General features: G+C 41.2%; 1 protein-coding gene across 7 annotated transcripts in view; it reads right to left on the bottom strand.

Annotated features, from left to right (window-relative positions):
* The window catches only part of ZMYND8 (zinc finger MYND-type containing 8), a 132,963-nt gene that overhangs the window by 23,779 nt on the left and 86,152 nt on the right, over positions 1–23,032 (bottom strand). For all 7 annotated transcript variants that reach the window (XM_030532853.1, XM_030532849.1, XM_030532851.1 and 4 more), the window contains 5 exons: positions 11,668–11,808; positions 4,592–4,744; positions 3,134–3,640; positions 2,155–2,526; positions 533–723 (listed from right to left, as the gene is read on the bottom strand). In XM_030532853.1, coding sequence (XP_030388713.1) covers positions 533–723; positions 2,155–2,526; positions 3,134–3,640; positions 4,592–4,744; positions 11,668–11,808 — 1,364 coding nt within the window. The remainder of the gene's footprint in view (positions 1–532; positions 724–2,154; positions 2,527–3,133; positions 3,641–4,591; positions 4,745–11,667; positions 11,809–23,032) is intronic.

Genomic DNA, 23,032 nt, shown 5'->3' with positions numbered 1-23,032 from the left:
AAAAGTGAAATGCAAGAGGGGCAAATCAGACTCGAAGACTTAACACATGTTTTTTAGCAATATGGTAAAGGACTGTATTAAGACCTCTGGTGAAAGTTGCTGACTTCTAGTTGCACTGAAGACAAGCTTTTTAGGGTTAAATTTTGGTTCCTCTGAAGTCAATGGAACCATAATTTGGCCTTTGAAGAGCAAAAATGAACAAATCTTTAGTGTACCTTGTTCTCTTTCTCTTTTTTTTCTTAATTAAACCTGGTCCATATTGCTTAGGTCAGTGTCCTGAGAGTTCAAGTGGGGAATGTTATGACATGACTCACCATGCTTAAACTAAAAACTTCATTTGAAATTCATCTTTTGAGTACGATTGATGTTTCAAAGTTTTTTACTTTGTGACATTATTAACACCAGCTGAATCAGATAAATGATTCTTCTGAATTTCGGCAAATGCTAGCACTTTTAATAAGACCCTTACAATCTACTGAGTAACAAATTATTTCAAAATAAATTCTTAAGAAAACCCTGCTCAAGAACTTACTTTGCTAGTGTACTTTGCAATATCTGCTGCCACATCAGCTGAAGCTGTTGCTATTGGCAAGTCTGTATTAATTGAAGAAGAAAGTGTACTTGAAGAACCAGAACTGGTAACCATAGAAACAGGCTGAGTACTCGTAACCAAGGTGATAGTTGATGTGGAAGTGCTCTGGGTGATCTCTTTTTGCTGTACAGCTAAGAAAACATACAAATAAAGTAAGTCACTGTATATATTAACCATTTCAATAAATTAGTGAATAGGCAAACAGCTAAAAAACTGTTTACTAGCATGCTAATGATAGGCATCCTTTAGTAAATGGATGCATCTAGCCATTTCATTAATCTAAACTATGAATGCTTTTGCTACTATTATTTATAAAACTGTAATATTCATGAAATAATGCAACATTACCTTTATTAATCATTTGCTCGGGTCTTATACATGACCTAAAGATAAATATGCTAAGACAGCTTAGAGGCTTGCCACTTTCAATTCTGGTCACAGTACAAGTCTTTCCTGTGAATCTGTGTCTCAGTTGAGTTTCCAGGACTCCCTCAACCTGCTTCTCAGAGGCCCACTTACTAGACTTCCAGCCTGCTGTGCTTCCAGGAGCTACCCCCATATGTACAATATGAAAGTTCCATGTTGGAATCACTGTAAAGGGTGCCTACAGTTTGCATGCTCTAGTATCCATTTGTCTGTGGTACAAGGCTTTGTTAGCATTTCTGGGGCAGTTCACTGTGGCTAACAAGGCCTTGTACCACAGACAAATGGATACTAGAGCATGCAAACTGGTGGCCACATTTGAGAAACATTATCCTAGTGTCAGTTACATTGAGTCAAAAAAGAATCTGAAATCACCAAGGGTAGTTAAGCTCTGAAATAGGCTTTCAAGAGAGGCTGTGAAATCCCTATCATGGGAGGTTATCAAAAACAGGTTGACAAACACCTTTCAGGGATGGTCTAAGTCAGTGATACTCAGACCTCAGTGGTTCAAGAGCCACATCACTGATCAACATTACCCAAAAGAGCCACAGTAGTGTGAATTCATTATTTCATTTACTATGGTTATCTTGAACAAGTATTATTTTATCAACTACAATTGGTTAATAACATAGTAAAAGACTCCTGATAGGGTAATAACTTAGATTGGTTAATAATTAAATTACACAGTGTTTTAATATTATGAACAGCAGGAGACACATTGAAGAGCCACTTGCAGCTCCCGAGCCTCAGTCTGAGTATCACTGGTCTAGGTATACTGGGTCCTTGATGCCTGCCTCAGAACAGGGGGCTGGACTTGATGATTTCTCAAGGTCCCTTCCAGCCCTACATTTCTACGATACAGAAAATAATTCAGTTCACTCTTCTAGAGCTGTGATGGTTGACAATGGCAAAAAGTATGCAAACCTATTGTAAAGTAAGGATAAATGGTTCTAAAGACATACCACAGGAAGCTAATAAGTTTAGTAAGGTGTTACATTTTTAAAGAGTCACTTTTCAGAGTAGAGCCATACTTTGAGATATTGGTTTTCGTGGTAGAATTCCTGGCTGGAAGGGCTTGGATCACCATGAACACTACTAGGCAATTAGGGCACCATGGACACATTGTTACAAGTGTATACCTTTTACTGCCTGTCTTGTCTGATATCTTGTCCCTTGAGAAGACTGAGGTTGTTGCGATTGTTGAGACTGCTGGCTCTGCTGCTGTTGCCTCTGTACCTTCTGCATGTGCCATTTCTGAGATGATGTTTGAAATTTATTTGAAGAATTCCACACTACTCGCTGCACAGCAGGGGCTGTTTCCTTAGGTAGCAGTGGCCTCTGCTTTTTCACAGGGCTCCCTGTGGCTGCTGCTGGAGCAGTGACAGTAGAAGTAGCACTAGTAGTAGCTGTGACTCCAGCTGGTGGAGTTTGGGCTGCAGATCGGGTAAGCACAGGAGTTTCAGGTGGAGGCTGGCTGCTTGCACTGGAAGAAGGTGGAACTTTACCTACAACTTAAAAATAAAATGTAATAAAGAGGAAAAAAAGAAAGTTATCTAATATGAAAAATAAAGAACTTAAAAATAAGATCTAGCTAGGCTTATATACCACACATCTCACCAAAGTATAGACTGGTCTGGACAATTATTTTTTGTCTAACAGCTATAATGCTGAGCATAACTAGTGAAAGTAATTTTCTTAATGGCTAACTGCAATTTACATTTACCATGATTAACACATGGACAACATGAACTGATACCATACATAACAGATCTATTCTTATGACTTTTACTAATGGGAGCACTTAAATTGACTTTAGTGGGATTACACATGTTTGGGAGTGCTTGATCAAATCTAATATCTCCTGTATCATTATGTTGTTGCAGGGCTCACAGAAGAGTGATGGTTATGGCTGAAATTCAAAAATCTTGAAAAACTTGCAAATTAAATTCCAAACTCATGCAAGGTTGTACTGTATATGCACTACAATACTGAGCGCTGGTGAAAGGCACCTATCTCCTGTGAATGATCATTCAATGAGATTAGCAATTATTGAAAACTATGGGTTCATTACTTTTATGTCTGTCCTATAAATGAAAGAAGGAAATAAATTCAACCTACCATCTTGCTTAGGAGGTGGTTCTTTAGATTCTTTCTTGTTTTTCCGTCCCTCACGCCCACAATGATCTTCCCCTAGATCGATGACAAGTTCACTCTCTGAATCAGAGTCCAGACCCAGATGCACAGTTGGAGAGTCTGTCTCATCTTTACCTTTCAGTTTTTCTTTTGCAGGATGCTGCAAATTTTTTCCCTTTTCAGAAAAGTCTTTCTCAGAGTCTGTATTAGCCTTTTCTTTGACAGGGACATCTGTTTTCTCCACTCCTGGACTTGTGCTTTTAAGTTCCTCTTTGACTTCAGCTGGAGCTGGGGGTTTAGGTTTTTTTTTCATGGTCAATGACTCTTTGTCACTTTTTCCACTTTCTTTGTCCTCTCCATCTTCCTGATCATTCTTTGATTTCTGTTCATCATCACTGATATATTCACTGTCACTGGTGTCTGATTTTTCAGAATCCTCAGAGTCACTATGTTCTACTGCGTTATAAACATCTTCAGAGATTTCATTGATTCCTAACACAGAAAAACACAAAACAAATGTACTCTATTCCACATTAACTGGATAGTGACTCTGTGATATGATAGAAAAATAAAATATTTTGCATGATTCTATACACTGGAAAGTTCATTTGTATTACTACCTTGACTTCCATTCCCAAGCTACTTCCTCCTCCTCTTGTGTCCTACCTCACTCTCTATTTAAGAATATCAGAATGTCTGAGTGTCATTCTCTATAATCTGATTTACATTTTTACTGGATTTAACCCTTGGCCCTCCTTTCCCTGCGTACTCATTTATCAGTTATTTTCACGTTCTAAATTTGTCTAACCTAGGGCCAATCTGGCTAACATGCATATGTGTAACTTTAACTACAAAAGTAATCACATTAGAATCAATGGGACCACCCATGTGACTAAAGTTACTTACATGCATGTTTGCCAAATCAGGACCTTAGACTGGAAGATTTTCCAAGGAGAGGTGATGTCGTTTTTCAAATCATTATGAAGTGCCATGCAAAGCAATAGTGCAATACAAATATTTAATAGTATCACCATACCCTACCAGATGTAACTGGATATGTTAATATCAGGTAGTGTTTAGTAAACTAGCTACAGTTCTTGAATTTTTCATGTTACAAGGAAAAATAAGACAACAAAAATCAGTATACTAATCTACATCAGAAAGGTGCAAAGAACATAGGTTAAAACATGAAAGTTCTTCAGAGAGATTCGTAACAGCAGGTTCTATTATACGTTAGATTGTTCCAGCTTAATACATTCAAAATGTATTACCTTAAGTATTCTAACATCCTCATCTGATTTTACATTTTAGTGTAAGAAGTATTTAAGGTTTTACAACATGGAAAAATACTTTTCAAGTTTGTAAACAAAATCAACCCTTAAATCAAAGTTTCCTTTGAGTTTAGGATTCATGCTCCCCTTATTTAATGGACTCTGGGCATACCTAACTGTGCTTTACAACTCTCTATTGTCTTGTCAAGATTAAGCTGGAACCTGCTGCGAATCTGGCGTTTTGGTGAAATTAGCGGCACAGGTGTGGACTGCTGCTGGACTGATTCACTCAGTTCTTTCAGATCCATCTCAGCTTTGCTGCGATCTAAAAAGACATTATAAAAAGAATTCTTTAATTAAGAAAGATACTTTAAGGGGCGAGGGGAACCTCCACTGTCCTCATAAATGAAAATTTTGTAGTAAAATTACTTAATTTTAGACTGAAATGAAAATGCAGACTAACTGAAATGTATTAATATTATTTTCTAATTATAGTCTGCAATTCTGAACAATTCAAAAGAATGGCTTTAACACAAACGTAACAGTTTTTCTCTTTTGTTCTCCATAAAATAATCTGGTGATTTCTGCAGGGATAAAGAATTGAAAAATAGAAATCTTGCTGGCCTTTCTTTTAAACCCAACAGGTAAGAACAGGGGAGGAAAGACTTTATATATAGAGATATACCTATCTCCTAGAACTGGAAGAGACCCTGAAAGGTCATCAAGCCCAGCAGCCCCCTGCCTTCACTAGCAGGATCAAGTACTGAATTAGCCCCTAAATGGCCCCCTTGAGGATTGAACTCACAACCCTGGGTTTAGCAGGCCAATGCTCAACCCACTTTGCTGTCCCTCCCCACTCCACTGAGCCCCCATTGGCCTGGAGCAGTGATCTATGGCCAGTGGGAGCCGCGATCAGCTGGACCTGCAGACGGGGCAGGTAAACATACCGGCCCAGCCCGCCAGGGGCTTTCCCTACACAAGCGGCGACCCCTGTTTGAGAAACCCTGATTTATACTGAGGCAATATGGTATTTTCTGTGTTATTGTCTATCCCTTTCTTAATGAGTCCCAACATTCTGTTTGCTTTTTTGACTGCTGTTGCACATGGAGTGGATGTTTTCAGAGAACTATCCTCAATGACTCCAAGATCTCTTTCTTGAGTGGTAACAGCTAATTTAGACCCCATCATTTTATATCTATAGTTGGGATTATGTTTTCCAACGTGCATTACTTTGCATTTATCAACACTGAATTTCATCTGCCATTTTGTTGCTCAGTCACCCAGTTCTGAGAGATCCTTTTATAGCTCTTTGCAGTCTGCTTGGGACTTAACTATCTTGCATAGTTTTGTTCATCTGCAAATTTTGCCACCTCACTGTTTACCCCTTTTTCTAGATCATTTATGAATATGTTGAATAGGACTGGACCCAGTACAGACCCCTGGGGGACACCACTATTCATCTCTCTCCATTCTGAAAACTGACCATTTAATTCCTATCCTTTGTTTCCTATCCTTTTACCAGTTACCAATTCATGGGAGAACCTTCCCTCTTATCCCATGACTGCTTACTTTGCTTAAGAGCCTTTGGTGAGGGACCTTGTCAAAGGCTTTCCGAAAACCTAAATACACTATATCCACTGGATCCCCCATGTCCACATGCTTGTTGACCAACCTCCTAAAAGAAATCTAGTAGATTGGTGAGGCATGATTTCCCTTTACAAAAAACATGTTGATTATTCCCCAACAAATTATATTCACATATATATCTGAGAATTTTGTTCTTTACTATAGTTTCAACCAGTGTGCCCGGTACTGAAGTCAGCCTAACCCTATCCTCCAATCATTTGGTACAGATGTCTGTAATCTACCATTTAAATCCGCGACAGATAGCAGTCATGCAATTTCACATTTCAGTTCCTTCAGAACTCTTGGGTGAATATCATCTGGCCCTGGTGACTTATTACTGCTTAGTTTAGCATTTGTTCCAAAATCTCCTCTAATGACACCTCAGTCTGGGACAGTTCCTCAGATATGTCATTTAAAAAGAATGGCTCAGGTTTGGGAATCTCCCTCACACCCTCAGCCATGAAAACTGATGCAAAGAATTCATTTAGTTTATCTGCAATGGCCTTATCATCCTTGAGTGCTCCTTTAGCATCTCGATCATCCAGTGGCCCCACTGGTTGTTTAGCAGGCTTCCTGCTTCTGATGTACTTAAAAAAATTTTTGCTATTACTTTCTGAGTCTTTGGATAGCTGTTCTTCAAATTCTTTTCTGGCCTTCCTAATTATATTTTTACACTTCATTTGCCAGAGTTTATGCCCATTTCTATTTTCCTCATTAGGATTTAACTTCCACTTTTTAAGGGATGCCTTTTTGCCTCTCACTGCTCTTTTACTTTGTTGTTTAGCCATGGTGGCTCTTTTTTGGTTCTCTTACTATGTTTTTTTAATTTGGGGTATACATTTAAAGTTGAGCCTCTATTGTGGTGTCTTTAAAAGTTTCCATGCAACTTGCAGGGATTTTACTTTTGGAGCTGTACCTTTTAATTTATGTTTCACTAACCTCCTCATTTTTGTGTACTTTGCCTTTCTGAAATTAAATGCTACAGTGTTGGGCCGCTGTGGTGTTTCCCCCCCACAGGGATGTTAAATTTAATTATATTCAGCTCCTGGACCTGATCCTGTGCTCCACTAAGGACTAAATCAAGAACTGACTCTCCTCTTGTGGGTTCCAGGACTAGCTACTCCAAGAAGCAGTCATTTAAGATGTCAAAAAACTTTATCTCTGCATCTCTTCCTGAGGTGATATCTTCCTAATCAATATGGGGATAGTTGAAATCCCCCATTATTATTGATTTTTTTTATTTTAATAGCCTCTCTAATCTCCCTGAGCATTTCACAGTCACTATCAACATCCTGGTCAGGTGATTTGTTATATACCCCTACTGCTAAAAGGGGACCATACCAATTATTCTGTGGCAAGAACTTCACTGCTAACACTGGTATCTTAACATTTAATAATGTTTTAAGAGGGGTTCTACTGGTAAAGTGAACTAATGATAATGATAATAGGAGAGCATGGACAGCCCTAACGGGTTTAGCTACATAAAGAAATGGCACTTGATAGCCCATTAGTCTAAGCAGGATCAGTGAGAGTTGAAAACACCAATCCAATTAAAAAAATTATGTGAAACATAGATTTTATAAGGAACTAGACTAGATAACTCTACTTGAATCAGACAAAGGCAGTAGCAACTTGACAATGAGCCAAGTGGAGAATATTATTCAGATGACTGACACTGCCCCCCTCCCCGCTCGGCAGCTTGCTGGTTCTCAGTTACTCAGTTTGATTGTTATTAATATGCAGATCATTACCTTGAATCTCTTTCCAGGATTTCAGAAAAAGCTTTCCACTAAAATTCAGCAAGGAGACTTGCTTTCATAGTCGTAAGTGGTAATTTCATGATATGGACTTGTCATGAATATAGAAGGAAGGGTAGCAACCTTTATTTATTCAGTAGCATAAAATCCCTCCTTGGCAGTTGTACTGGATTGCCCTACCTGTAAGGGGTTAAGCAGTTCAAATAACCTAGTTGGCACCTGACCAGAAAGAAGAATGAGGAAAGAAGATACTTTCAAATCTGGGTAAGGGGAAGGATTTGTTTGTGGCTATCTTTTGTTGTTCCCTTTCTGGACTGAGGGGGTAGTCAAGCAGGTACAATATCTCCTGAAATATACCTGGAATAATCCAGCTAAAACCACAGAAATTGTAAGTAGGGCAAGGAAATGCATTAGATTATCTTTTGTTTTGGCCTGTGAATTTTTCCTATGCTACAGATGTAGTTTCATTCCTGTTTTTGTAACTGTGAATCTGAGCCCAGAGGGGAATCCTCTGTGTTTTTAATCTTTTATTACCCTTTAAAGTTATCTTCCATCCTGATTTTGCAGGTGTGGTTCTTTTACTGTTTTCTTTATAATAAAATTCTTCTTTTAAGAACCTGACTAATTTCAGTGTCTTGAAGACAAAGGGTCTGGTGTGTGCTCACAGTGCTATGGCATGGTTGGTATATTATTCTCAAGCCTCCCCAGGAAAGAGGGCGAAGGAGCTTGGGGAGATATTGGGGGGGGGGGGAATAGAAATTCCAAGTGACCTGTCCCTAAATATTTTGTGTAAATCACTTGGTGGTGGCAGCAATACCAGTCCAAGGACAAGGAAAGGGATTTGTGTCGTAGACAAGTTTTCACCTAAGCTGGTAAAATATAAGCTTAGGGGGTCTTTCATGTGGGTCCCCACACCTGTACCTCAGAGTTCAGAGGGGGTGGGGAACCCTGACAGGACCAAATAAATCTATGTTGCACATGCAGCACAAAAAGCAATAACGTAATAGTTAAAGTATACTGAAAAATTCTAAAACTGCCCCTCTTCCTTTGGTCAAAACAGCTTGGGTTTCTGGGTGTCCGGAGCACGTTGCAATGCCTCTCTCTTCTCTTTTTACATCTATTCTATCTCCTCACCAGTAACCGTTGCATTATGCTCAACAGAAAAGTGGACCTAAATCCACATCTGTTACAACTTCTGTATTTATATTTACGCTTTTACATAATTATTTTGACAGAGAGAGAACAGAATAAGGATATGCATGACCAAAATAGAGTACAATATACAGTTCCTGAAAAAATCATCTTCACCTAGTACATTTAACCTATAACACACAAATCATGTCAAGAAATCTGAGTTTCTATTCAACAGTAATTCCCAAAGATGTGCTGAAGCAAAATCACATTTATGAGACGTTGAACTTCTCCCAGAATAGATGTAAACTTGCTCTTGCGAAAACACATACACTTCTACCCCGATATAACATGAATTTGGATATAAAGCGGTAAAGCAGTGCTCCGGGGGGGCCTCCAGGGTAAACTGCGATGCCTATCTCTAATCCTTGGCTTTTACACTGGTGAGGCTGGATTATGGAGGGACTCTGTTGGCAGACTTAAATTTTGCTGTGATAGAAGTACTGCTTTTAAGAAATGATCAAGGAAGCATATTTGTTTACATAACTGTAATTTAAAAGACTGCTGGGGTGTCCAGAGCTTTGAATGGATGCTTTTTTTCAGCTTTGGTAAAAATATAAACAAGTCACCACGTTCTATAGTATGCATATAAAAAAAGTAAGTTTAATGCACTACACTGTATAGCCCTTTGGACAATTAACTTTCCTCTGTTTTTCCATTACTGTTCTACAGCTAGAAAGAGTAATGCCCCAAGAATACCTTTAAGTAATCAATCACTTGACTAATCTTAAAATGTTCCAAGTACACACAGACAGAAAGTTTCACTATAGTGTTACAGCTATGCCCCAGTACTGCACTGATTTATGGAATGCCGCTGCACTGTACGCAGGATCATGTAATGGATGACCAGAATGAAGGAGTTAAGTAACACATTACTACTATGGAGAGTAAATACTATTATACAATATGCACTAGTCATGTAATCAAAAGAGCTCTACCCCTCCAAAATATCTGCTCATTAAGAGCTAAATTTTCAAGATGGATCAGCTCTTATTTAGAAATCTACATGAATTTGGCAGATTTTCAAAGGAGTTCAGCACTCACGAACTCCTATTGTTCAGCTGGGTGCTGAACTTTTGAAAATCGCACCTTAAATATATTAAAGAAAACTAATCACTAAACCTCTGCTGCAGTAATTTTACCTATAGACAAGTGACATTAGTTGGACATGACAAGATGTAAGTGCAGGCAAAGATTACATAAAGCAAGGTAAGACAAGAGACAGTAAGACAGGTATTTTCTTTCAGAGGTCTCTCCATCCCAACAAATAAAATAAAAGTCAAATCACTCAGATCTTTCTATTCAACTCTTTTTCATATAAAAAGAGGTCTCCCTGAAAATAAATGGCCTCTCTGTTTATCTCAGGACCAGTTTTATGCAGAAAAGAGTTAAATCAACAGTAGCAGAGTCCAGAGGCTAAGATCTTCACGCACAACATTTTCAAGTGCTTCATCTTGAAATGTTCCAAACTTCCTGATAACTCCATTCCTAAAAGTTGATTGTAATGATGCCCATATTCCATGTTATCAATTTTCCTTCACCCTTCTGGAGATGAAACTTTCTGCTAATATTCAATGTATCCATAGTCTCCTCTTTTCTCCCTCAGACAAACAATCTGTTAAAAGTAGTTCCCATTTTGATTCCAAGGATCTCTGCTCTGAGAACATCAATGTACAGTTTTGCTCATTATTCCTCATCCTTGATTGGCGGTATAACTTCAGCCAGCCTAGGAGTAGTATAGTTGACTTATCTTCAATAGATTTCCTCTGACTAAGCAGGAGAACATAGTGCTTAAACAGGGAGAACTGCTACATGTCTCTCTGCATGAAACATATGAATTTCTGCTGTTGTCTTCCTTTCATTCTATCACGTCAGAGAGAATCCCTATTCTCACAATGCTTCAAACAAGGCAATATGACCTAATGAGTCACATCAGAAGACTACTGTATTCAGGATGGAATGTAATCCACACCTGGCACAGCTGTGCTATCATGAGAAGTCCATCCATTGTTTTCACTCTGGGCAAAACTGACATTTTAACAAAGGCACATTTCCCTAACTCTGAAGAGGTAATTGATGTTTCAGATAAAAACCTTCTGACAACTATGTTAAAACGTCAATCAGAAAACACTGTCAGATTTAAAATTCCATCTGTATCAACAAGAACTATAGGCAGCCAAGCATTTCATTTAAAACTCCCTACATAACCCTTAACCTCACCTTCTAAGAATCTGAGCCATCTGGCTTAGTAATTTACCACACTCTAGCTACTGACTCTCCCCTTTAGCACACACTCTACTCCACTATTATAGAAACTATTTCTTATGGTTGATTGGCTGTTTGGCTGAAGTACACCGTAGTTACAATAAACAGATCCACTACTGTAGAACAGAAGCTGAGCCCTGACAGCCTGGGCACTAAGGGTTCATTTAGCCTTCTGAGAGTCCAGCTAAATATCATCTACTATCTATTACCTTTCATCAGTAAGAAAAAAGTTTAACTTCCAGCTTTACAAAAAATATAGCATAGCTCTGCTGATGAAACAATGGTGACATGTGCTTCAGTACTATGTTAATTTAAATCCACATACATGCAATCTGCTACTCTCTCACATCCATTCCACTATAATTTACATTATAACAACATAATCAGACTTTCAAAAGTTAGAACTAACCAAGGTTAAGGTTCAGAATGCTTCCTGGAGTGGAAGTTCTTTCTTGTTTAGCAGCAATAGGTGTTGAGGCTTGAGGAGAGAAAGGTTTTGGGCTGCCTGACAAACTCCCTGTTTGGCCCGTCCTTGCTGGTGCTGGAGAAGCTGAAAAAGTACAGAATTGGTAAAGAAACATTTAAAAACAAAATGAGTCAGAATAATGCAAGGGGTGGTGAAGTGGCTTTTCATTTCACCTAACATAAGTAGGGGCAGGGAGAAGCTTTTAACAGCTGCCAGTGCAAGTTACAGTTCGGTTAAAGCTACAACAATCTTTTCATTTAGCTTATTAAATAAGAAATCCTAAAATAAATCATTTACTTGTGATTCAGTTTCGTTAAATCAAATAATTATTTTGGCTCTGATAAACTCTGATACAAGTTATTAGGTGTTTCTAGAGATCAAGATTTTGAGTATTTTAGATATTAATAAGATCTTGACAAACTGAATTGGCACCTAATTTTATTTTATTTAGAAGCAAGCATAAAAAGATGCCTATTCTAGGCTCTAGGAGCATTAAAGGTGAATTAAAAGCACAATTCCCAACGAAAGCAGCACAGCAGTAGTCGATCAATTCCCCTAACACAAGGTAACAAGACATTCCCATATATCTCTGGAGTATTTGGAATTGCATGCTCTGAGAGGTTTCATTCTATCTGTGAATTAAATGTTTCAAAACTCACCACTTTTGGGGGATAGGGAGATAGGCTGGGGAAGGAAGCATATATAGGACATTACCTATGAGACTCAATATTCTCAATGAGAGATGTTTGATTAAATCTCTGCTTAATGCTTTGAAAATACCCCACTTACACACACTATTGAATATTAATAAGGGTGTAGTCCATAGTTCTTTCTTAAGAAATATAGAGCATCCTGATATTCCTAAAAGGCAGCAAACTGGGAGAAAATGTATGTTAAGGTACAATCATGTTTATTTAATCCTTTGTTATGCAAGGACCATAATTAGACATACATTTAGTATTTCAGACATATTTCTAAGTTATTTTATCCCTGTGTCATAACTATAAAGGGAAGGGAACAGCCATCCTGTGTACAATACTATAAAATCCCTCCTAGCCAGAGCCACCAAAATCCTTTTACCTATAAAGGTTAAGAAGCTCAGGTAATCTGGCTGACACGTGACCCAAAGGACCAATAAGGGGACGGGAAGGGAACAACCCTCCTGTGTACAATACTACAAAATCCCTCCTGGCTGGAGACAACAAAATCCTTTTATCTGTAAAGGGTTTAGAAGCTCAGGTAACCTGGCTGACACCTGACACCCAAAGGACCAATAAGGGGACAAGAGATACTTTCAAATCTTGGTGGGTGGAAGGCTTTTGTTTGTGTGCTCTTTGTTTTGGGGCTGTTTGCTCTTAGGACTAAGAGGGACAGGACATCAATCCATGCTCTCCAAATCTTTCTAAACAAGTCTCTCATATTTCAAACTTGTAAGTAACAGCCAAGCAAGGCATGTTAGTTTTATCTTTGTTTTCTCAACTTGTAAAGGTTCCTTTTTGCTAAGAGGATTTACCTTTGTTTGCTGTAACTTTGAATCTAAGGCTAGAGGGGGTTCCTCTGGGCTCTATGAATTTGATTACCCTGTAAAGTTATTTCCCATCCTAATTTTACAGAGATATTTTTACCTTTCTTTCTTTGATTAAAAGCCTTCTTCTTAAGAATCTGATTGATTTTTCCTTGTTTTAAGATCCAAGGGGATTGGATCTGGACTCACCAGGAATTGGTGGGGGAAAGGAAGGAGGATGGTTAAATTCTCCTTGTGTTAAGATTCAAGGGGTTGGATCGGTGTTCACCAGGAACTTGGTGAAGAAGTCTCTCAAGACTATCCAGGGAAGGGAGCTAGTATTTGGGAGTGGTGACAGCAAAACCAGATCTAAGATGGTAATTCAGTTTAGAAGTTCACATGCAGGTCCTCATATCTGTACTCTAAAGTCCAGAGTGAGGAAGGAACCTTGACACCCTGTCACTCCATTACATCAAATACCCATGGCAAACAGTGATATCCCTCTAAGGGCGTTCAAATGGGAACGTTCTGTGTTATGGCCTTCAAGCAGATCACCTGATTTTTTTTTTATCATAGAAACAAGTCATTTAAATTTTAATCAAAACTTTTATTTTCAAAAATAAGACAGCAACAAAGTTTAAGGATGTGGTAAATATTACAGAAATTAATGTTTATAACATGGAACAGGGGGAAAAAATGTAGCCAAAAAAAGGGAACTAAGTAAAGTAGTCAACTGTTGTCAGGTTAAACTTAGCTTTTCTATGTGCTGCAATGATGGATAAGTAGAGCGTGGGGAAAAGACAGACATTAATTCCAGGAAATTTATTTGTAAAAGTCAAGAAGCACATGATGCTGTCTGCCTGTCATCTCTATTTCTGATTAAGTGACTCTGATCTGACTCCCCATGATGAGCTCCACTTCCTTCCCAAGAAATAATAATATGGTGCAATTAAACGAATCCAAAGATAAAAATCAATGATTTAAAAAAAAATCCAATTTTTTTATATCAGATTTTTTTTTATAAAATGCGTTTTGAGGAAAGAATTTATCTAAAGATAGTTTAAATAAGATACATTATAGCTCAATGATACCTCATCCTGGAATAGAGATTATAAATTCTTATTCTACAGTATGAGACAATATATTCATGTAATGTTTAAGAAAAGTTTTGTAAATGAGTTCCAATAGTTCATGGATTAGGGACCCAATTTTATGGGGTTCCACAGGCTTCTGTATAGATTATTTAGGTTAGTCTTTCTATCTACCCAATGTCACTCAGTACTCAGTCTAGAAGATACCATCAGCGATGCTTAGTTTTCAGGTTCTCAAACTGTGGATGTCTCTCCCCAAAGGTAACATGCTTGTTAACAACAAAAATGTTTTAAAATAAATAAATAATAATATATAGGGGTGAGAAATAACAGACCTCAACTCTATTGTCCCTCTGCAAATTTGTGTACACAGAGTCAATCCCTTTCAAAAAGTCCAATGAATAAAAGATTGTTGGAGGAAGAATAGATCTGGACAAGGAGAAAAAGTTTGGAGATAAATGTGAGACGTGAGGAACATATGCTTGTTTTGTTAAAATATTATATGTTTGCTGTTGATGAAAAAATCCAGCATATTTAAAGTTGTTGTTTTAGCTAAATAAAACAATTCAATGTCTGTCTGGTGATGTTCTCCTCCTAATATAGCATGGATTAGCCTCCTCTCAGAAGTAAGTATCCACTATTGCCAGAATTTTGGAGAACACCCTTGAGGCAGAGGAGAGACCAAAGGGAAGCACTCAGTATTGGAAATGATCCTGGCCTATAATGAATTGTAGATATTTCCTGTCCAAAGAGATTGTATGAATATAGGCATCTTGTAGGTCAAGAGCCAAATCCCCCTTCTCCTGTGAAGAAATTACAGTTGCCAGAGTCACTATCCTGAATTCTGAGGTTTTACAAACTTGTTTGGAAATATTAGATCTAAGATCAGTCTCCACACTCTTTCCTTCTTTGCTCTAAGGAAATACAACAAATAAAACCCCTTACACCCAAGTGAGGGGGAGGGACCAACTCTATTGTGCCTAACTGGAGGAGTGTTCACCTCCTGCTTTAATACAAGCTCAAGAAGGGAGCTGAAGAGTTGGAATGACAGCCTGATGTTATGTCCTCTATGACCTACTTATCTGTAGTACTCCACCCACCTGCAGGCATGTTGGAAATGGGAAAGGAGGTCCATAAAGGTGGTGGACAAATGGGTGCAGCTGTAAAATCAGAGGTGCAGAAGGATTCAAACTCTTAACCTGCCTGTCAAAACTGCTGCTTAGGAGATGGTTTCGTGGTTGTGGAGGGTGGGTGAGCAGATCTCTTTCTCTGAAATGTATATTATTCATTTATTTATTGGGGGGGAGGGGTGCTTGAATGGATCTATGGAATCCAGAGAACTGAGCAGAGTGATGCCACCCTGGAGGTCGCTGCTGACTGCAGAATATCCAAAGCTTGTGTTGTGAATCTCTGACCTCTATGAGTGGAATCTGAAGAGGGTCAGCTACTCTCTTTATGAGATCTTAAAATTGCTGAAAACTGCCAGCCTTGGAAGATGGTGTGTTTGAGGATGAAATGGGTGTTTGAGAGGTGGCCCATGTATCTGCCCTGGCTTCCTGTTCCTAAAATGTCTCCTCCTCTGGGTGTGCGGGAAGTGAACGGTCGGGATGGTTGGGGAGGAGAGAACTGAACAAGCCTAGTTTCCCCATGAGATGGTACCGGTGGAGAACTGTTGTTAGTAAACTGTCCAGGGATCCCTGTATGGCCACAGGGGTGGGTGGCATGCAGGGTTGGTTCCACCATCCTTGATGACAGTCACAATCTTTCCTGTGACTGTCAAAGAATGGGTTACTGACAGGATATAATTGGGAGCCCTAGATTGAAATAGAAGAGACTGATTGGAAGTCTCCTTCATCCTACTCAACACAGTCCAATGCAGGAGCATCCATAGAAAAGGTTGGTGAGTTCTGTGGTACTGAGGAATGGTAGCTGGGGACCAAGGTCTCGGTACCAAAAAACACTCAGTACTCATGAGGAGTGGGAATTCCAGCTCATCTGTTATGGACAGGTCCCTGGAAGGGACCTTGAGAGGTCATCGAGTCCAGTCCCTTGCCCTCATGGTAGGATCAAATACTGTCTAGACCATCCCTGATAGACATTTATCTAACCTACTCTTAAATTCCACAACCGCTCTAGGCAGTTTATTCCAATGTTTAACCACCCTGACAGTTGGGAACTTTTTCCTAATGTCCAACCTAAACCTCCCTTCCTGCAGTTTAAGACCATTGCTTCATTACTGATGTGGTAACCAAAGCTGACAGTACTGTTGATGGTAGGCATATCGATGTAGATGGACTCTGGTGCCATTGTTTGCTTGGGACCGAGGGTGTCAAATAGGTACGTTCAGATGACACAACTGAGCTTGATGGTACTAGATTCGGGTGCTTATACTTGCCCTCCTATTCCCTGGTAGAGGGTACTGAAGCACTGTCAGAGCCATGTCTCTCCCTCGAGCTCCAGGGCCTTCCAGCTCCAGCGGCACCAGAGGAGGAGTCCTTTGACTTAATGGTATCAAACCGAGAGCTAGAGTCTTCAGAGGCTGTAAATCTTGTAGGGGAGCTGGGCTTTTTCATAACAGGCTCCTTCAGATGCAAGATGTCCCTCTGGGTGCTCCATTTTAGGTGATTATGCACCCTGCGCCTCTATTCGGAGAATTTTGACAGCAGTACCTGGTCAGGCCATGCATGCGCTCTCCCGTCTCACGCCTGTGTCAGCAGTTGACTAGTGCTGCAAGGCCAGCCCCCTCTCAGTTCCCTTGCTACTGCAGAGTATAGATGAAAAACTCCAAAGTAGGGGGAGGAGGGAGAGTAGTGGAGCACCCACAAAGACAACCATCTCGAAGAACTTCAGTTACTGCACAAGGTGAGTAACTGTCTCCTCTTCTTTTGGGTGCTCCACTTAAGATGACTGTAGAGCAGCGCCCCTCAGTGGAAGGAGGGGTTCAAAATTAATTCTGTATAGAAGAGAAGACAGTATGTCCCAGTCTTGCATCAGATGCTGAGACCTGATGAATGATGTAGTGCTGAATGAATGTATGTGATGATGTCCAAGCAGCTATACTGCATATGTCAGTAATAGGCCCGTTGTGTAAGAAGGCAACTGATGTGGCTATAGATCTTGTGGAGTGTATTCGGACCTGTGAAGGGGGCTTGCAGTGACGTCATGTTATCAGTAACAGAGCTGGATGTAATCTGAAATCCATCTGGAAAATCTCTGATAGAGATGGATTTGCCTTTAGACTGTTTCATGGTGGAGAGGAACAATTCAGGAGTTTTCCTGAGCATTTTGGTCCATTTGAAATAAAATGCTAGCACCCTTCTGACATCTAATGTGTGGAAAATCGCTTTTTGTCTGTCCTTGTGAGGTTAAGGGAAGAATGTAGGAAGACAGATAGGCTGGTTGATGTGGAAATAAGAAGGTACCTCAGGCAAAAATTTGGGGTGAGGTCTGAGTGTGACATTATTTTTGAGGAAACCTGTACAGGGTGGTCCAGCCATAAGTGCACCAATTTCTCCCATGCATCTCGCAGACAGGATAGTAAATAGGAAGGACACTTTCATGGAAAGATGTAGAAGGGAACATGTGGCCAGGGGTTCGAATGGTGCAGTTGTGAGAGACTGAAGCAGTAAAGTCAGGTCTCATGGTGCCACAGGGACTCTGGGTTCACGTTGTGCACTCCCTGGAGAAATCTTTTGGTAATTGGGTGAGCAAAGACTGAAAAGCCGTCCTCTTTCTAGTGGAATGTTGTAATGGCTGCCAGATGCACCTGCAGCAAACTCATTGAAAAGTTGCATTTCTCAAGGTAGAGCGTGTAGTCCAGGACCACTGGTATAGTTGAGGTGGTGGTGGCAATTTGTTTGTTTAGGCACCACATGTGGAATCTCTTCCATTTATGTAGGTACGCAGCGTATGTAGTGAGCCTCCTCCTGTTTAGCAGGATGTCTTTAACGTTGTCAGAACAAGTTATCTCCTCACCCTGGAACCATTGAGGAGCCAGGTTGTGAGGTGGAACAACTCCAGGTTTGGATGCAGAGTTTGGCCCATGTCTTGAAAGAGGAGATCTGGAAGAAGCATGAGGAGATGCGGGGGGCATGAGGACATCTGTTTCAGGTATGGTAACCACCATGTTTGTCTGGGCCATGCTGGTGCTATCAGGATGACTTTGGCTTGATCAATTCTGATCTTGTGCAGGACCCTGGACAGCAAGGGGGTGGGAGGGAAGGCATAAAGAAGGGGTGCATCCCAGGGAATGAAGAATGCATCGCCTCTGGATCCCAATCCTAGACCTGCTCTGGAGCAAAAGGCTGTGCATTTGCTGTTCTTTTTCATGGTGAATAGGTCTAACGTGGGGAACCCCCATTGGTGGAATATGCTTTGGATCACACTGGTATTGAGTGCCCACTCATGATTGTTCGAGAACCTCTGGCTTAGGGCATTGTCCGTGACATTCAGAGACCCCTGTAGATATGTGGCTGATATGCTGATGCTGTGATGTGATGTATAGACTATGTCCACAGTTTTATGGCCTCCTTGCATAGGGAGAGTGACCTCGCTCCTCCCTGCTTATGTGGAACATGCAGGCTACATTGGCATATTTAGAAATCTGTTGAAGTTGTGCTTGCATGGTGTGACCATCAACTTGAGCCAACCCTGCAAGCAGCACACGTGCAGCCTGGCATGTTTTAAATATGTGGTCACTGCTATGTGACCTAGTAGCTGGAGACAGGTCCTGTGCACCGAGGTACTGATGACGTTCATTAGAACTTCCTGAGATCAAGGACAGGTCTCCATCCTCCAGATTTCTTTTGCGTTAAAAAATAAAGGGAATAGAAACCCTTCCCTCTATGATGTACCGGAACTGGCCCCCAGTTGTAGGAGATGCTCCATTTCCTGTCTCAGGATAGGCTTGTGAGAGGGGTCCCTGAAGAGGGACAGGGAGGAAGGGTGGGTAGATGGGATGGAGAGGAACTGGACGGCGTCGCCAGTCCTGATGATTTCCAGAATCCATCTGTTGGAAGTGATGGTTCACCAGGTTGGATAGAATGGCATCAGGCGGTTGGTGAAAGGATGGTTGGTGGGATGTAATGTTGGCAGCAATAGATGGGTGAGGTCTGACAAGTCCTCAACCAAACCTTCAAATCTGCTGTTTGGATGTTGATTGTTGAGAGATGGTGGACTGGGAGGAGTCTGGGCCACGTTTGGTTGGTCTCTGTCTACTTCACTGGTTATCATATTGTCTTAGTTGCTGCATGTATAGGATTTGTCTGGGTCGCTGCAATGTATAATATCTGCCTTGTTTATGTTTTATTGCAGATATATAAATGCAAAGAGATCTGAGAGTGGCTCAAGAGTTTCAACAACTGAAGTGACTCATTAGTCTTGCTGGTGAACAGTTTTGGACCCTTGAACAGAAGGTCTTCTACCATGGCTTGGACCTCCTTGGGGAATCCTGACAGGTGAAGCCAGGATGGCTGGCGCATTACTATGGCAGTTGCGATGGTCCTTGCCACTGTTAGCAGAGTCCAAAGATGCCTAGAGGGCTGTCCAAGCCAAGAGATGACCCTCTGAAATGAGCAACTGCTCCCTTTTTTCCTTTGGCATGCAGTCAATAAAGTCAGAAAATTTGGAATAGTTTATGTAGTCATACTTTGTCATAAAGGCTTCATAATTGGCGATTCTGAAGTGAAGTGTTGCTAATATGTAGGCCTTGTGGCTGAGTAAGTCTAGTCATTTCCACTCCTTATCAGAAGGGGTGGTTCTGGAGGAATGTTGCTTGCCCTTTTTGTTAACTGCATCAACCACCAATGAACTTGGCTGAGGATGTGTGAATAGAAATTCCATCCTTTTGTAAAGGATGTAGAATTTTTTGTCCGCTTTCTTAGATGTGGGAGGGATGGTAGTGAGGGTCAGCCATATGTTCTTCGCCGGTTCCACGACTGCTGAAGAGATTCTGGAAGTTCCTGAGATCATCTCCGGCAGTATTACTGGTGGAGAGGGCATAACAATCTCATCTGGTGAGAGTCAGGTGCAGGTAGCAGGAGCTGCCTCCTGATCTAAGATTTCTTCCACCTCCTCAAAATTCTGTTTAGGAGGGACCTCTGGTGGCACTGTGGATTTTTGTATTAGCATGTCTGTGTATCTCCATGGTGGCAGTTGTGGCATTAGAGTAAAACTGTCTATAAGCTGCACATGGGTTTCAGAATGAACACTGAGGTGGGAAGGGCATAGGCAGGGATCCCCACGAATGACCATACCATCCTTGAAAATCAGGTTGGGTCGGAGGTTTGGGGTGCTCTTGAAGTGTAGACCAAACACTGGCCAGCATGGATGAAGACTGTTGGAGGAGAAAGCCTCCCCTTCCACATCCTCAGGAGAAGCTCTTGTCATTGGAGTGAGCAGCAATGAAACTACCAAAATAGTATCTGTATCAAAGACAGGTGATTCCGGTACCGGGGCAACTATCAAGTCTTTAGGAGCAAGAAACTGTTGCAGTACCGCTGGAGGTACTTGTACAGAGAAATGGGGCAGTACTAGAGGACCTTGCAGTGTCAGTAGGAACGGAGACTGCATAGATCACACCAAGGATGGCCTGGGGATCTGTGGTGCTGTATCTGTGCAATGTAGCATAATACCAGGAGGTGGCAGTGTTGTTTGCTCTACAGAGTCACTCGGTACTGAGCGCTTTTTCTGTGTTGTTGGTGCTGAGGTAGAGGAGGCAGTCTTCCCCCTTCCCTCCTTCTTAGAGCCTGCCTGCTTAGGGTCTGCGGTTTGAAAGGCACCGCCAGTGCCAGAGGTCCCTGCAGACTCAAAGTTACTATGCTGCAGTGTGGTGGGTACCAAAGAGGTAGATGGAGTCGTGGAACGCTTCTTCTTTGGAGCAGTCTTCAGAGGGGGAGTGTTAGCTCTCCTCTTTCCACATCCTTTAGAAGACAGGTCCCTTTCCTGTGAGGTGGAGGAGGGGTGTCTGTCAGAAGCCACATGTGGTGATAGGATTGCCAGAGAAGTTTGCAAACCCAGGTCTGAGGTGGGATGAAGGGACTTCTCCATTGGAAGGGGTTTCAGCTTAAGGTCTCTGGCTTTCTTGGTCTGGCCATGAGACCATGGAATTTTTGCACTTCCGGGACACATGAATTTCCCCCAGGCACGAGACACATTGTGAGTGTCCGTCAGAAATCGGAATTGCCTCCCAGCAGGAAATGCAGCATTTAAAGCCAGGAGACCCCAGCATTTTGAGGGAAAATAATGTCACTTAAGGATTATTTTTTTTTAAATGGGGAGAAAAAGAAGAAAAGGGGCTTAATCAACTGACCTAACTATTCTAAACTACGTGACAAATCTATCTAAACTAATTCTGATGTAAACAGGTGAGCATACTGCTGGGGCTCCGACTCAGACCAAGAGTAGCAGAGAGGGAACTGAGAGGGGAGGTGTCTGCGCAGTGCTAGTCAAGTGCCAACACAGGTGTGAGATGGTGAGAGTGCATGCGCAGCCTGACCAGGTACTGCTGTCAAAATTCTCCGACTAGAGGCGCAGGGCGCACAGTCACCTAAAGTAGAGGACCGATAGGAACACTCCTTGAAGAGCCACTAGGTACAGCACCATTTCCTTTTATAGTGCAGAAAGATCCCTGACAGTATTACAGCCAAATCTGGGTTGGTTTTAAACACTTAAGATTCTGTTTATTCCAGAAACTGGAATTGTGTTGTAATTGGATCCCCCCACTCAAAGGCAACTGAAGACTTGATGATGACTCTTGTGCTACTTTACATAGAGAGAGGTTTTCTGTTGCCCCATGATACTTAACCTTAAAGTGCCTGGTAACTATAGGACACTTAGCATGTACATTATATAGTGTGACTAAGTCAGGCCTGATGGCTGCAAGAGCATCCTGGAAGGCTGATATATTAGCACTTTTTCCTAGAAACTGAGAAGGGGTTACCTCAGGTCAATTAGGTACACCTGAATCCAATTAAGGGCTGCCTGAAGCCTTTAAAAACCCCGGGGGGGGGGGGGGGGGGGAGAGAAAGACAAGCTGCTGCCAGACTACTGGCAGCAGGGAAATAGGCTGCCCTAGAGTGCAAGATCTGTGCTCCTTCCCTTCGGGGAGACAGCCAAACTTGAGAGCCTGCTAAAGGAAGGACTGACACCTAAGCTTCCCCCCGCCCACTCCACGATTTTGTTTATAAGACTGTTTCTGTTTTGTTCGGTGGAGGATCTCGCCTTAGGCCGACCCTCAGGCCAACCTGAAAATACAACCAAAGAGCACAGAAGGGGGAAGGCAAATCCTGCCTGAGTGGGGCTGATTACCCCAGGCTCACCATTGCCAGAGGGGGAAGCACTAAGGACTGATGAGAGAAAAGAGATGACTTGCCACAATAGCTTAACATATCATGTCTGAAGACATCAAGTGATCAGATGGCATTATGCAACATCAATAAATTAAAAAAAACTGGACTTCTGTTTATACTTCTGAATGCTCTGACTCTGCTGAGTTTACAGGAAGAGCAGAGCATTGTTTCTGACATTGTAGCTGTAACTGGCAGAGTTGCAAATAAATGGCCCAATTCTAATCTCACTAAATCAATCAGAGCAAGACTGGGACTCAATGTCACTTATATGGTGGTATTACTACCAAGAAGATCCAAATACTCCTCAGTTTAAAAAAAAAAAAGTGATTGTAAAATACAAACGTTTCTCCATGAAGAGGAATACT

Source organism: Gopherus evgoodei, chromosome 14, assembly GCF_007399415.2.
Source record: "Gopherus evgoodei ecotype Sinaloan lineage chromosome 14, rGopEvg1_v1.p, whole genome shotgun sequence".
NCBI lineage: Eukaryota > Metazoa > Chordata > Testudines > Testudinidae > Gopherus > Gopherus evgoodei.
The sequence above is the reverse complement of the archived record's forward strand: the minus strand, read 5'-3'. Positions and strand labels throughout refer to the sequence as shown.